Below are 16,274 nucleotides of genomic sequence, written 5' to 3' on the forward strand. Positions count from 1 at the left end.
CTGGTAATCTCCCCCAGTTTCCTTTTACCACATATCATGTAAGCTCTACGCATGAATTAGTGTTCTTGAAAATGCTCAGTCTTTGGTTTTTCTTTTTCAGGGGAGCAGTAATGTCTGTTAGAAACTGCTGCCTGATGTGATGGTATGTGCAGGACACAGCTGTCTTCCTTTTGCCTGACAGGTGCTGAGGTTTTCTGACATATTTTGAGGAGGAACGTAACTATATTTTTGTGAATAACAAATACAGCATCCCTTTCTGCCTCAGTAAAGAGCATCCACGTATTTAGAAGCTATTTCTAAATGTTCACAGGAATTTTGAATAACAGGAGGGGGAACAGCTGTTTATAAAGGTGGGCAGTGATAGGACAAGGGGGAGTGGTTTTAAACCGAGACAGGGGAGGTTTAGGTTAGATATTAGGAGGAAGTTTTGCACACAGGGTGGTGAGGCACTGGAACAGGTTGCCCAAGGAGGTTGTGGATGCCCCATCCCTGGAGGCATTCAAGGCCAGGCTGGATGTGGCTCTGGGCAGCCTGGGCTGCTGGTTGGTGACCCTGCACAGAGCAGGGGGTTGAAACTAGATGAGCATTGTGGTCCTTTATCAACCTAGTCCATTCTGTGATTCTCTGTTATTGGTAATAAACCAATATTTATTTTTAGATGTATCTTAGGGTCGCGTCTGCTGTTCGAGCTGATGGCTGATGTGTGACGCTGTTCTGCTTATTTTAGTGGCTTTGAACGTGGCCCATTTGGTGTTACGAAGCCCCAGTGCACATAAGGTCTTGTGTTCACACTAAAATGGTATTTTCATACGCACATTTATGTCCCAAATGCCAGCATCTCCCGTGTACAGGCGCTGTGCGTTCGGGCCCAGATGCACTATGATTGCTGTGAGTCACTCTTCCTTAGAGACAATGGTTCCATGCAGTCCTACGGCTTCTGATGCAGCGTCAGTGCCAGTGTGTTTTTCCATTTAAACTCTGAAATAGAAATGTTATTAAATCAAACATCACCAAGACCCCCTCAGTATTTTGATCTGATGATGTTCTGCCTGTAAGAACGTGAGAGAATTGGCTAAACCTTTCTCACGTGTCTATTTCAAACATTCATACTAAGGGCTCATTTTCCTTTGGATTTATGCTTTTAAAAATAGATGGCTTGTGCAGGGAGCCTGAGCTGTGCCGCCCTTGTCAACTTTTGACATTAGAACGCCAGCCTCCTTCATCGTTCAGATCTTTAATAACGCAGAACTGCTGAGGCTGCTTTGACTTTATTGATTTTAACTGTGAAATCTGCAACGGGTCTTCTGCCTCTGCAGCAGCTCCGCGCCTCAGGAGCAGAAGATGGCCCCAGCGGGGGCAGAAAAGGCGGCAGAGATTGCCATCACTGCCGTGCTGCGTTGATATTTTAAATAATTTTCGATGCTGCCCCGTTTTATTTATTTATTTTTTAAATTTTATTTTAAGGCTCACAGAAGAACCAGAAACTGAACCACCGCCTCCCGCCCCCACCCCGCCCTTTCCCTCAGGCATCCCGCCACGCCCCTCGGCTCTTTCCGGAGCCACTCGGCACTTTCCGGAACACTTCGGCTCTCTCCGCATGCGCTCTCTCTCCGCCCTGCTGCGCTCGGATGGGTGGGGCCCTCCCTTCCCCCGCCGGTTTTTTCCGAACCCCTTCGGCACTTTCCGCCAGTCGGGAGCCCGTTCTGCGGCGCTGACGTCATCTCCTGCCGCTGTATAAAAGGCAGCGCCGGCGGCGCGCGGTGTCCGTAGCGGAGGGGCGGCGGGCGCGGAGGCGGCGGACTGCGCGCAGAGCCGGTGAGGCGGCGGGCTGAGGCGGGCGGGCGTCTTCCTCCGCCCCACTCCGGGAGCGCGGAGCCCGCTCCGCCGCTGCGGGGCCAGGTGTACGCTCCCTTCAGGCGCGGGGGAGGCCTCTGAGCGCCGTCACTGAGGGGCTCTCAGCGCGCGCCGTGCCCGGAGGGGGGAGGGGGGATAAATCATAAAGAGCGGGCGGGCAGGGAGCGGCCGGCGGCAGGAATTCCATTCAGCGCCCCGGGGAGGGGAGGGGACGGGCGGCGGTGACAGGCGGCCCCGCGAGCAGCAATGGCTTCCGCAGCGGACGCCAAGGTCAGCGGCTGAGGGGAGCGCGGGGCCGTCAGCGATGTGCGGGCATTGCGGCTTCCATCATCGCAGGGCCGCGTTCGTCCCCTGGTAGCCCTGTGATGTGTCTTTGTGTTAAAAAAGGGAAAGAAAAAAAAAAATAGCTTTTGGTTTTTTTTCCTCTATTAGGGAAGAACGAATTCCAGCCTTCCTGTGGTTAGTGCTTCGGTAGATGAGAACTGTACACGAAAAGCTGAGGGTAGCACTGTGCGTTCCAGGGCAGATCCCTGCTGGGTGTCGGGGTGGATGGGTGGATGGCAGGGATGGATGGATGGATAGATAGATAGATAGATAGCAGTGTATCTGCCCTGCCATTGCATTGTGTATGTGTGTTCTGAGCAGGAGTTGTCTGGAGATGGCAAATGAACACATCAGGGAAGGGAAAAAAAAAAAAAAAAAAGCCAACAAAAATGGAACCCAACCTGCCTGAAATGCTTCTGTATCTTTCTGGAAAAGTAAAAAAAAATAATGTGTTTTCTTCTGGCATTGTGTTAGGAGTGAAGTGCCAGAAGATTCCAAAGGCTGTGTTCTCTGAATGGCCTTGCTCACAGGCTCCATTTTTAATTTTTTTTCCAAAACAATGATTAAATTGCCACGTACGACTCTTATTTTTCTTGCCTTTAAACACACCTAACAATGGTTTGTGGTTGTTTGTGCCAAACAAGTTATAAATAATGAACAAAAGGTTGGAAATAGGGCGCGCTCTGCTGCATTGCGTGCGGGGTCTGTAAGTGCAGCAGTGGAATTGCTGGCACCAAGTGAGCAGGTTACCTTGTTTGCATCAAGTCCTTTATTTCTGTCACTGCTGGAGGTTGGAGAAACTACATCTGAATGCATTGGGTTGAAATAGAATTTTTAAAATCAAATCTAGGAGTGATGCTTTCTTGATGTCCATGGCGGATGTACGTGGACAAATGTATCTGTAATATTTTTAATTAAAGTAATCGTAATAACAAGAATATCAGGAGGTGGAGACTGTCTTTTTTTAAGCCCTCTTTGCATGTTTTTCTCCTGCACAGGAGGAAGGCAGGAGGAGCCTTGCATCTCCTACGACAGGGTGGTACCTCGGTGTGAAATCCCTGTTTCTCAACCATTACACATATAGCTCATCCCGGTAACTTAATGCGCATAGCTCAGTGTCACTGCTGCCTTGTTTTTATCCACGTCATGTATTTATGGCACGCAGTTGTGTTCTTCATAAATACATTGCTTTCTGGGGGGAAATGGATCGCTCCCCTTGTGTTGGAAGAAATGATACGAATTCCTCCCTGTTCTGTACTGCATGTTAATGTAGTGTGGGAGTCTGTTTTTTCCATTTGTCCCTGGAGTGTAGGCAGCAGAAAAATGGGGTGGAGCAGACTGCAGATGCTGTTGGTGGGGATTGCCAAGCATAGCCCGGTGATATTGCTGATCAAACGGGTGGCACCCTGCCTTCCCTGCTGCAACTGATCTGTGGTCAGCTATGCAGATGCCACGGGAGACATGCAGTGACTTTAACAAGCACAAAGACAGCAAACTGCGCTTGTCCGTGAGCTGCTTCAGGGACTGCAGTGTACTCATAGGGAAAATGTAGAGCTAGGGGCAGCAGGGCAGCTTTCAGCTGGAAATTTATTGGATTAGATATGCTTAACAGCTATATAATGAGCCATCTCAAAAAATATCTCCTGCTGCAACTGTTGTTTTGTATTTTTTAACTATGGCAATTGGAAGTAAATATCTTTGCAGATATTTGAGACCTCCTCGTTGCATTTGTGCCTTGAAATGAAGCCACCCCACTTGATTACTGTGTCGCGAGAAGCGTCATTTGCCAAGTCCAGATAACTTCCTTTAGTGTCTGTTTTGACTTTCAGATTATGGTAGGGCTTGGTTTGTTTCAGTTAACTGGAAAGGTTAGCACTGACCATGTTAACTCTTCCTGCTGGTGGTCGTAACCTTTTTGCATGCGGGGTTCTGTTGCCTACAGTCACTCGTGGAACAGTAACACCGAACTGCTGTGTGTGGCAGAGAACCAAAGGGGTGGTGTGGGGTGTGTGCTGTGATGGAGTTTGTGTGTTAGAAAAAGAAACAAGAGAACGAAGCCGTGTCCTTGCACTCATAGTGAGCTGAATGTTATCTCGATCTCCCCCTCCCTTTTAGACTCTGCATTCTTCCATCATGTTGTCATCGTTTCGTAAAGTCAAAGTCCAGGTATTGCTACGTAATGCATGTGGTGCTGTCGCCATACTTGCCTGCCTTTATTGCAGTGACCTATTTGTAACAAAACCCCGTTGATTTGACAGTTTGTATGACATAGCAAATGCTTTATTTGTACTTCACTGTTCATTCTGGTCTGGCTTTCCCCTAATACTTTGAGTTTCCTAATTTCTGCGATGCATGATGTGTGAACACTTTGTAGTTCAGTATTATCAGCTGTTGGTGTGGATTAATTTTCTAAGAGCTTCTTGTTTTAGAGAATTCTTGTGCGATGTCTTTTTAGCTATCTAAAAATCAGTGATGGTAAGATTTACATCATAGCACATCATACATTTGAAGTCAGCTTTGGCTCCTGTTACATCCACTCGCACAAACGTATAACCCACGCATTGTGCTCTCACTGTTCATCTGTGCCATTTTCAGTTTGGAGATGGTAGAGCAAACAGGGGTCACACTTCTCCTGGGTGACACAGCAGCCAGGTTCTATTTGGAAAATGAGTCAGGTGAACGTCTGTGCTAGAATTAGCATTATAATGAAAAGATGACAGGAATGGAGCATGCTGGGTGAGTTATGTAACATCCCATTACCTGTAGCCCTGCGGTTCTGCAGTGCGGTTGGGGTGCTGTGTTGGAGCAGAGCTGCACTGACACCAGAAGCACAGCGACCCAGTTATGCATCAAGGCACCAAACTCAGACCCTGTTATGCAGCTTCACCAGTTTAGCTGCAGAATAAAAACGTTAACGTGCCGAAAAATGAGCAGGTGTTTAATTGCTATACAGGTTTTGAAACATGGATGGCTGTGCACAAGCCTTCCTCAGCCCGCATTGGTGCATTTGCAGCCTGCTTTTTTTCAAACACAAATGAGACCTTTTTTTGTGTCCCTGCAATGCCAAATTAACTCTGGGGGCACATTAGGACGTTACCTGTGCTACATTTGGTCTGGGTGATTCTACAGCACTACACTGCAGCTCCAGCATATTGGGCTTTTGTGCTGCAGCACCTGCCTTACTGTCTCTTGGCTCTGCGGTCCTTGGCTGACCCGTGATGGTAACCTGAGCACTGGGATGCAGGGTTCTGCTGCATTCTTCCCTTGGCGCTTCTGTATTTTCTAGATTTAAATTAATAGCAAGCTAAACGACTGTGCCTTAATTATCCCTTGTTAGCATTTAAAATCTGCAGTATGGTGTGTATGATGGATACCCTCGGTTACTTCTGAGGCACACACAACTGCATCGTTCCCCAGGCAGCAGCAGCCAGGGTGGTTCCTTTGCTTTAAGAAAGCCATGGGTGATTGGATCCCATGGGAGGCAGTGATGATGTCCCCGTGGCTCAGGGCCACATTGCCCAAGTTGACACTGAGAACAGAACTGTGTGGTGCTGCTGCTGGGGTCACCGGTGCTGAATGCATGCAGCACATCAGGGCTTGTGACAGCAGTCATTATTTTACTACATCTCAAGATAATGATCTTTATATAGTGATATCTGATTGCTTTTCAGGTAGAGTGGTTTACTTCTTTCAGCTTTGTATAATTGTTTGGAAAAAGCTGCCAAAATCTACTGTGCAGCACTCAGCGTAGTTTGCATTGGAGTTTTTAAATCCCTGAAACCACATTTAGGTCAGGAAAACGCTGACCTCTGACATGCCTGCCCTGCCAGCATCGCTGCCATTCCCACTGAGCCCACCTCGCTGCCTCCCACACCCAGCACTATTGCTGACATCATCATTGTGCACTGCAGCAGCCATAGCTGTCCGTGGCTGTGTGTCCCGTTGGTGTGTCAGCACTCAGTGTGCATAACGGGGCAGGCTGGCTATTCTGGCCTGTAGGAGGAGAGCAATAACTTCAGTTGTTTTTTTCTTGTTTGGTTGTTTTTCTGGTCTTAAACCTGCTTGTGCTCTTTTTATTTTGTTTTTGAACACCACTGCAGCAGCGCGGCGTGACGGAGCATTTTGGGTTGCCTGTGAGCCAATTAGTGACTTTCCAAGTGCACTCACAGGACAAATTCAGAACAGCAGATACTCTTAGAGGAGCAGAGCCTGGTTCAGAGCCGCTTCCTGCAGCCATTCAGTGCAGCATGAGGAGCACTGCACCCCAGCACGGCCTCCCGCAGCCCGGCCCCATGCAGCTTATCAGCCTGTGCAGGCACTGCAGGGTGGGGCTGCTGTCCCCCCCAGAGCTTCTGTTCAGCCCATCTGCTGCTGGGCATGTGGAGGTGTGCTGGAGGGGAAGGTGGAGCCTCCATAAGACCCCAGCATGGTTTGGGTGGAAAAACCTTAAGGATCGTCTGGTTCCAGCTCCTGCTGTGGGCACGGCCCCCCACTGCCCCATCCGTGGCCTTGAGCAGCTCCAGGGATGGGGTACCCACACCTCTGGGCAGCAGCACCAGGGCCTCGCTGCCCTCAGAGTGAACGATTTCTTCCAAACATCTAACCCTACCCTTATTTAGTTTAAAGTCATTACTGCCCGTCCTGTCACTACACCCCCCACAGTCTCTGCAGGCCCTGTGAGGCGCTGTAAGGTCTCCTTGGAGCCTTCTCTGGGCTGAAATGCAGATGGTGCACTGAAGCAAAAAGCCTTGGAACCACCTCACAGAGTCCCTTGGCACTGAAGGGTGGTGTTCTGCAGCATCCATGACTTCAGAGCACAGAGTTCCCCAGCGACTGCTGATCGTGTTCTGGCACCATCTCGCCTTGCTGACGTCAGCTATCTGCTGCAGGAAAGAACAGTCTATTATTGCTAGAGCAAAGCACTTCTTTTACAATGGACTGGCTCGACTTGCTGTGTTATAAAGGGAGCCTTTCTTTTAATGGATTCCAGCAAAAAGAGGAGCCAGATTGCATAGCTGATATGCTGAGAGGCAAACCAGCGACTGGCCTAAATCACAGGGGGGCTTCATTTATTTTAATGGAGAATAATTTAGTGATCTAACTAACTTCAACAATTTAATATTTTAATAATTATTTAATAAAATAACGATTTAGAGTCATTTGAGATCATTTGCACTGCAGAGGTTACTTCTCATACTGATATATAAGCTGACAGTTGATCTGGTGATTGTGTGGTGATCTGAAACATAATGAGGGTTCTTTTTTTTTCCTGATGATGCCCAAATCCAGAACAAGGAGTGGTCCATTAGGGTTAGGCTGACTGCCCCTTCATCATTGCTGAGCAGAATTCAGTTTAAAAAAGGAAAAAAGTAGAAAAAAGAGAGTTGTTGGAGTTACTACACAATATAGCAACACAGGGAAGGAAATTATTGCTAAGAACTTCCTCTGATTTTTCTGGCTTGCTCCTTGGAGGGGAAAGACAGTCTGAAGCAGCCCTTCACACAGCTGTCTTCTGCAGGAGATGACCCGTAGCTGGCCTCCAGCTATATTTGGGGTTTGACCTTTTAAAGCTCGGATACACCGATCCAGTGGAGCTTTTGGTCTCCCTGGGCTTCATTCCTGCCGTTCAGCCTACACAGCCCCTTTATTCCACAACCCTCTTGGCAGCAGAACAGCCAGGTCTGGAAGAGAGCGGAGCTGAGCTTTCCTTCCTTCCTTCCTTCCTTGAACCACTGCAGTGCAGCTGAGCTCAGAATTCACCAGGTAACAGCTGCTGTGACACAGCAGTGCTGGGCAGGGGGCTCTGCCCCACTCATCCTTTCTGCCACATGGCCCCACTGTGAGTGCTTGGAAACCACACAGCAAACACAGCCAAGCAGATAGTGTTCCACCCTGGCCAGTTTTTCATGTCATTATGCAAGATATGCATCTAGTTAAAGCATGTGGCTAGCTAGTGCCTAAGTAACTTAATTTTGTATTTAACAATGTATTTCAGAGATTGCCTGTGTCTTTCCATGCAGTTTTACACTCTCTCTTCCACTTTTTATTTTGTAGGATTGATGGGAGGTATGTTTAGTTTAATGCTTACAGCATTTATAATAAAAGCATTAACCAAGCTGTACATGTAAGCACTTGTACATCCAGATATTAATTGCATAATTGCTCAAGCACTGATTATTTGTTGCAACTGCTGCTTGATATGCATAGCAAGTTGTCGAAAGAGCACGTAAGTACCCAAACTCTTTGACAGTAATGGTACTTCTTAATCTGTGTCACACTTCTGTTGTAATGCACAAGTTCCTTGCTGAAAAGGTGCTTTCTGAAAGTTTAGGAACTGAAAAGTAAAGGTAATCCCAACCTTAATAGAAATTAGATAAAACAATGATCAGGATTTTTTGGGTCTGCAGTAACAATAACAGCTTTCAACGCATGAAGTGATACGTAAGGATCTCCAGTTGAAGAGAGATTGTTGGTTATACAAAGTACTCCTTAAATTCCTTCTCTGTTTACGACATCAGATCTGTGAAACGGAGCCTGAGCCTCTGGGTTGGCTTTTGCAGATGTGTGTGAGGTGTGGCAGGGTGGGTTTATGGCTGCTGGATTGTCTGAGAGAGCAGAGTGGCTGTGTCACACATATGTGTGTATCAATACATGCATGTACAGTCCATGTATGTGTGTGTCTGTATGCATACAGATGTACTTCTGTGGGCTCGTTAGCTGTTCTTTAAGGAACACAATTAAATATCATTACTGAAGCTTATCTGTACTCAGTATTTTAACTTAGTTTTCATATTGTCCAGGAAACATCTGATGTTTATATATCTACAGGTGAATATATGTATGTATACACACATATATGCATAAGTGCACACAAACATGTTTCTGAAGCACCCTTTTACAATCTGTATTTCATGCTTGCATGGTGAGCTGTGGGTGGCATGGCCTTCGTGCTGCTGGGCAGGCAGTGGTAGCCATAGCTTTCCAAGAAAAGTAGATGTTTAATGCTGTTGTAAATGCTCTTTTTCCATGATCTCCTATCTATTTATGTTCTGTGTACGTACCTACATACATTTACAGTAAGTAAACCACATTTGAGTTTAAAAGAAAGAAATACGCATCAATGGTCAGCAAACAAAAACCAGGTTCTTCTCTCACGGATCTCTTCGTACCTTTGTTTTATAATACAAACAAAACGTTAACTGAGTGTTTTCTGGCTTTCAGAAAATGGATCCAAGTGGGGTAAAAGTGTTGGAAACAGCAGAAGATATCCAAGAACGGCGTCAGCAGGTTTTGGACCGTTACCACAGGTTCAAGGAACTGTCTTCTCTGAGGCGCCAAAAACTCGAAGATTCCTATCGCTTCCAGTTCTTCCAACGCGATGCAGATGAGCTCGAAAAATGGATCCAAGAGAAACTCCAGATAGCATCTGATGAAAATTACAAAGACCCAAGCAATTTGCAGGCAAGTCCTACTGCTATCTTACGGCGTTGTACTGTTAATATTAGGATGTACCACGTCAGTTGGAGTGGGAACAAATGCATAAGTGTAACTTGGTCTGAGAGTGGTGAGCAAAAGTTGGATGCAAATGCATGCAGCCTTGCAAAGTGCTCTCCAAGAGCGTTGTGTCTTTGCTGATGTGACTGGAATATTTCTGATAGCGGATTATATACTAAATCAATATAGAAAAAGTTAGTGCAGTGTACTGTAAAACCAGCTTGGGTTAATTCTAGAATCTATTGGGCACTTCAGCTCTGTGAATAAACACTATAAAAGATATCTGAAGAAAACAAACTTGTGTGGAAGATGGATTTTCTGATGTTAGAAATCTCAGATGTGTGAGAGCAAACACAGCAGTGACATACCTAAATTGTTGTATCTACTCACAAAGCATGGTACAACTGTGACGTCAGCTGTGCCATTGTACTGTTTGCTTTCAGTACGAAATAGCAAAAAAATAAGCGAAAAATCCTGATGCAGGGATTTGTAGAGGAGAGCTGTGCACCAAATCTCAGCTACGTTCTTTGATGTTTTGCTTGCAGGGGAAGCTGCAGAAGCACCAGGCCTTTGAAGCTGAGGTGCAGGCCAATTCAGGGGCTATCGTTAAGCTGGATGAGACTGGAAATCAGATGATCAATGAAGGCCATTTTGCATCTGAAACCATAAGAGTGAGTTTGAAAACTTTTTTCTTTTTACAGACTTTTTCTAGAACAGTTTTTGTAGATTACATGCATGATTCTGCATTCTAGAACACATTTTAAAATTCTACAAATACTCTGAGTGAAATCACAAAAGAATTTCTATATGGAACGTTTACAGACTTTAAGCACCAAGCTCATAGATCTGCTTCATAAGTGAACTTTCTACCCACAGAGTTCAGGAACTTGGCCTGGAAAATCTCCAATAATTCCAATATGTGTTGAAAGTCACAAAGCAAATGATGAATGATGCTTATGATTCTTCCCAAAAAGGCACAGCATCAAGAAGCAGCCAATTCACAAGACCAGATGTTAGGGATATTAACCACTGCCTTTGTTTGCTTAAGTAGAACATTATAACTTGCTGGTTGAGTGACCTTAAATAATAATGTTTCCTAGCTGTGCTGCTCAGTGTAAATTCTCACTTGTGTTGTGCTTGGAGTGATAACTTGTTTTTCAATGGTTCAGTCTTTCACGCCGTACAGGACTGCACAGCGCCCAATAGTAACAGCCACCCAAGTTGGGTCCCACATACGAGTAGGTGAAACTCCTGGCTGTGCAGTGCAACTTCTTTTTGCCATGTCTTCTGTCTTCCTTGCTTGACAGCTTGCATTATCCTTTGGGGCAACAGTAGAAAATGGAGTAGTGTGAGCTTTCTCTTCCCTTGAAACCTACCTACGTGAATTTTCTAAAAGGATTAAATAAGTACCCACCCATGCTTGGATGTTCAAAAGCTTCTCTAGCGTGACTTTCAAGTTTCACATCTAGATGAGCAAAGCCTTATAGGTGATGGGTGGAGCAGATACTTTCCTGTTTTGCAAGTTGTGTGCCCGTGTGGGAGTGTGGTTTTTCTTTTTATTGTCTATAAAATTTACAGTCGCTACCAAATGTCTTGAAAGGCAGAATGCAGCCACAGACACTCAACATTAAAGCTAGTAACTGCTCCTGGCATTTAAGTACTGTAATACTTAACAGTGTTGGCTAAATATATTAACTGACTGCTGCTAGGACAAATAGTGAAAATACTGTGAAGTGGCACAAATTTGACTTGGAACAAAGTGTGTGGTCTCAAATAAAAATATATTCCAAAATGAGAACAAGATTTGCATCTTGGGAGTTGACTTAATTTTAAAAGATTGGAACATCAGTGCTTTGCTGGAGTTTTTGGGTCTGACTTCACAGTACTGTAGAATTTAGAACCAATTATATCTCAAAATGCTTACTTCACTTCTATGAATATAACTGTATAATGGTTTCAATAATTAATAAGTGTTTAAATATTCAGTTAAGTAATTTCTAATTTTATATTGTCATATTATTTTATATCATTTATATGATATATCAATTAGTGGCGGTGAAGATTTCATGAGGTACTTTCACTCTTTGGTAAGATTTAGGAGCATGACACATTGGAAAAAGCCTCATCCTAAGGACAGGAAGGGAACACATTTGTTCTTGTCTGATATGGGACTTTAATATCAGCATCCTGTTGTTCCAGACTCGTCTGCAGGAGCTGCACCGACTATGGGAGTTACTACTGGAAAAAATGAGAGAGAAGGGAGTAAAACTGCTGCAAGCACAGAAGCTGGTGCAGTTTTTACGGGAGTGTGAAGATGTCATGGACTGGATCAATGACAAGGTACATCATTACCTGTTCGCTGTGTTCTTCTTGGGAGATTGGATTTATCTGTGTGGAAATTTCCATCTTTGTATAGTAGCCGGAGTCCAGGTAGCCCAAGAGAAGTTCTAAAGTCATTTCATTTTACTGGTACGTTTTATTTAGGTTATTTGTGTTGTATCAGCAGCAGGTATGCAAACCACTCTGCTTCCTTTTGCAGCCACAAAAAATGGGAATTAGAGTAAGAGGAAGCCTGCATTTTGGAGAGCATAGCTAGATGTAATCAACCCTGGGCTTTACTCTAGGAAGAACTTCATATTTTTCATAGAAATCAAATTCAGGTTTCTTGTAAGGGAAATCTACAACATGTAAAAGCAAATTTTTGTTATAAATGTTCTAAGTGATTTGTTAGGGAAAGTGGCCAGCCTTACCAGCAAGCCATGTGTACAGAATTACATACATATTTACTTGAGATTGCAGTATCTTCAGGTGCACATTGTAAGGACACTTGCTGCAAGAGAACTGTTGGCTTTGAATTCTCTGAACTCTGAGGAAAGAGACCACAAGCCACAATCTCAAGAAAAGCCACAAAATGATCATCTGGGCTTTCATAATGATAGCTTTGGTTTTGTGTCACTGTGGGTTCAAACTCTAAACCCTGCATAACTGTTACAGAATATGGCAGTGCACTTCTCATAAATAGGTCTTGTGTCAGAAGACTACAACAAAATGCATAAGTAACTGAAAAACATAAATTTCAGACACTGCGTGGCCAATCATTTTCTTGTTTCAAAAATATGTTTTTTCCAAGCAGAATTTGTTTCAGTGTTTTAGATGGCTGCAGCATTGGTCATCGCACAGAACAGTGAGCATATGATAATGGAATTGATTTAATCACTTGAAAATTGAACAAAAGCAAAGATGGAAAAATAATGCTTATAGTGACCTAGGATGTTTTCTGTAATTATGGAGAGGTGTTGGGTGGGAGAGGTCCATGTTTTGAAGTAAGAAAGTTCGTAGTTTAAAATGTGATTATTCCAGTTTGCTTCCTGGTTTCTGGTAGTGTCATACTGAAATATACTTTTTTTTTTTTTTTTTTTTTTTTTTCATATTGTGCTAGGAAGCAATAGTGACCTCAGAAGAGCTTGGACAGGACTTAGAGCATGTTGAGGTTTTGCAGAAGAAATTTGAAGAGTTCCAAACAGATCTGGCAGCTCACGAGGAAAGAGTGAATGAAGTGAACCAGTTCGCTGGCAAACTTATCCAGGTAAACATTCATGTATGTTGAACATCTCTCCTGGCTGATGTGATATAACAGCAACATTTTGTCTGCAATGTTCCCTACCCTCTCCCCACTCCTGCAGTTTGGTAGGAGATTTGTATTGTTTACTGCACATGTGTTTAGATTCCTGGCTATTTGAATGGCAGGAGACAGGGCAGGATTATTGTGTTCTAGAACGCAATATATTGTTTACTGGCCTCTTCCTGTTGACTAAATAGTTCAAAGAGGGACTGCTGCATGTGTATTCAATGTTTACACAGTGACACTTTAGGAAAACTACTGAACTGAGAGATCATTTGGAAAGTACAGTGATTATAAATTGATTTCTCGGAAAACAGTGGTTTTTCAATTGATAGAATAGAACATCTGAAATTGGCATTTTTTCCTTTGCTTACTAGGAACAGCACCCTGAGGAGGAACTTATAAAGTCCAAACAGGATGAAGTAAATGCAAGCTGGCAGCGTCTTAAGGGGCTTGCTCAACAGAGGCAAGGAAAACTCTTTGGGGCAGCTGAAGTTCAGCGCTTCAACAGGTATGATCCTGGCTGGATCTGCTGAAGTGATGTCATATCTGTATATAGATGTCTGATGATCCTTTTAGCTACACACGGTATTGTGAGAAGGGCTACCACTCTGGTTTTGTTTTACTCTTCCTCGTGACTGAGATACTTGTTCAAAGGGAATTCTGAAAACAGTCATTGTGTTTTAAGTTTTCAACACCTGGAAGTTCTGTTCATTCTTTTGCTTGGCAGTTCTCCCAGTCTTTACTATGATAGCTTTCCCCTGTTCTATCTTACATGAGCCTTTAAAGAGGTTGTTTTTCTTTGTTGTTGTTGCTGGCTAGATGTCAGTCCAGTTGTTCAGGGCAGGAAGGGGGTTGGGTGGGTGTCTTTGAGCAGTGTCTTTCTATCTTATCTGCTGCTTGCTATTTTGAAGTTTTTCTAATGAGGTTGGAGAGGGGTCTAGGGTAGAAAAGTGACTGGTAGTTTCCAATTGGTGACACCATCTGAAGAATGGCCTGCCAGCGCACTTCAGTGCTTTTGGGGATTAAAAAAAATGTATACACATCTTTTCAGGTGCCTTTAGTTTGTTAGTTTTTTATTGTCATCAGCTGCAGTGTTTATATAAGAGTTTGCAATGCAAGTATGTCTGCAATAAGTGAAAACATCCTGCTTTCTTCCCCTTTCATTAAAAGATTTACTACTTTCAATTTGTGCTTTGTTTTGAAGGGATGTGGATGAAACTATCAGCTGGATTAAGGAGAAAGGGCAGTTGATGGCCTCAGATGACTTCGGCAGAGACTTGGCCAGCGTGCAAGCTTTACTGCGTAAGCATGAAGGCCTGGAAAGAGATCTTGCAGCTTTGGAGGATAAGGTACTTGTATGAGATGCATTTTACCTACTACTTAAACTAGGTAACCTGTTTTTAAAAGGCTAGAAGCTTATTCAGTGTTTGTGACTGTCTGGTTTAGGTTAAGGCCCTTTGTGCAGAAGCTGACCGTTTGCAGCAGTCTCACCCAATAAATGCTTCTCAAATTCAAGTGAAACGCGAGGAACTGATTGCCAGCTGGGAGCAGATCCGAACTCTGGCAGCAGAGAGGCATGCTCGCCTTAATGACTCCTACAGGTAGGAGTACTGAATTGCTAGAATGGCTTTTTTTCCTTTCTTCCATATTCAAATTTGATATAAGACTCTGTGAAATAGAAAAAAGGGAGGCTGTTCCCAAAAGTTTGGGATGATGCTGATGTTTTCAGCAGTAGTCTTAGTCACCAGATGATACTTTACATCAGCTTCTTGTAAAAAGACCTATTTATATAAACACTTTAAAGCTCTAGGTCATTCTCTGAATACACATCAATTATGAAGACACCTTGAATTTTTAGGACAAGTTCACTTTTTATTGGTAGCGTTCCAAAATGCTATCTGACTGTGTTCTGTTGTTTTTTAATATGCATATTATAAATCTGTTCACTGTGGAGTCTCTGTGATTTTGTTAAGAGTTAAATTATGGTGTATTGTTGGGTGCACTGTCCCAGAATAAAAGAAATATTACTCTCATCTGTGACAGTTGCCTTGTTGCTGTGGGATTTGTTTTCATCCATACTTGTTTCTGTACCTGCGTGGTTCTCTATGAAAACTAAACTATTAGATCACTATTAAGAAGCTGTGCTGATAAGATACTTACCCTAATGTGGTGGTTTGTTTGTCTTTTCTGATATTGTGTTTCTGCTGTTCGTTCCCTCATGTTGTGTATGTCTTCACCACCATAAATCTTGCACCAAGTAATCATTCTCACTTTGCCTTTACTGGCATATTCTCTTCAGTTTAAAAGAGAAACAGAAACTGATCATTTTTTCTGATAAGTGTTAAACATGTGCCAAAGGCAATAACTGTAAGAACGTGCTGAAAGTCATCTGAGAATTTATTTGTTCTAAGGCTGAGGCATGTGCATTTGAAACTTTCTGTCAGTTCTTCCCCCCACACACACTGGTATGGCTGTGACAGGAGCATTGCCCTGGGCTGTCTTGAAACTGTCTTTTGGTTTCTGTTGTCTTCGATGTATAGCCTTGTAGCTAAGAATATTCCTTTTACTGCCTATATAAGTTATATGAAAAACATATGTTGGAGAAACACTGAAAGGTTTCTTCTTCTTAAACTTAGTGTTTTCCTAATTTTGAATGACTCTTTTAGAGAGAAAACTTAATTATTTAATATTCTAATTGCATTTTGGTATTGTATTGTCTTGTTTTTATCCAAGGAACTGCTTTCGTGTTTGTAACGTTTACCTTTGGTTTAAGGATTGAGAAAATACGCAAGCAAATGATTCCCAAACATTTTTTCTCTTGTTTTCATAAGGTTGCAGCGCTTTCTTGCAGATTTCCGGGACCTCACCAGCTGGGTAACTGAGATGAAGGCTCTGATAAATGCTGATGAGCTTGCCAATGATGTGGCTGGAGCAGAAGCTCTTCTAGACAGACATCAGGAGCATAAGGTACAATGGC

General features: G+C 43.7%; 1 protein-coding gene across 9 annotated transcripts in view; it reads left to right on the top strand.

The window, feature by feature from the left end:
* The first annotated feature begins 1,658 nt into the window (after positions 1-1,658).
* Positions 1,659-16,274, top strand: part of SPTAN1 (spectrin alpha, non-erythrocytic 1) — a 45,878-nt gene continuing 31,262 nt past the window's right edge. For 4 of the 9 annotated variants that reach the window (XM_085239573.1, XM_085239570.1, XM_085239574.1 and 1 more), the window contains exons 1-10: positions 1,721-1,815; positions 4,294-4,344; positions 9,400-9,639; positions 10,218-10,343; positions 11,872-12,012; positions 13,112-13,258; positions 13,672-13,805; positions 14,502-14,646; positions 14,744-14,898; positions 16,129-16,264. In XM_085239573.1, coding sequence (XP_085095699.1) covers positions 4,312-4,344; positions 9,400-9,639; positions 10,218-10,343; positions 11,872-12,012; positions 13,112-13,258; positions 13,672-13,805; positions 14,502-14,646; positions 14,744-14,898; positions 16,129-16,264 — 1,257 coding nt within the window. In that variant the 5' untranslated portion in view covers positions 1,721-1,815; positions 4,294-4,311. Of the gene's footprint in view, positions 1,816-4,293; positions 4,345-9,399; positions 9,640-10,217; positions 10,344-11,871; positions 12,013-13,111; positions 13,259-13,671; positions 13,806-14,501; positions 14,647-14,743; positions 14,899-16,128; positions 16,265-16,274 lie in introns of all 9 variants that reach the window. The other 5 variants (XM_085239569.1, XM_085239575.1, XM_085239572.1 and 2 more) reach the window with 3 other exon arrangements.

The sequence above is a fragment of the Meleagris gallopavo genome, chromosome 19 (assembly GCF_905368555.1).
Source record: "Meleagris gallopavo chromosome 19, MGAL_WU_HG_1.1, whole genome shotgun sequence".
Taxonomy (NCBI): domain Eukaryota; kingdom Metazoa; phylum Chordata; class Aves; order Galliformes; family Phasianidae; genus Meleagris; species Meleagris gallopavo.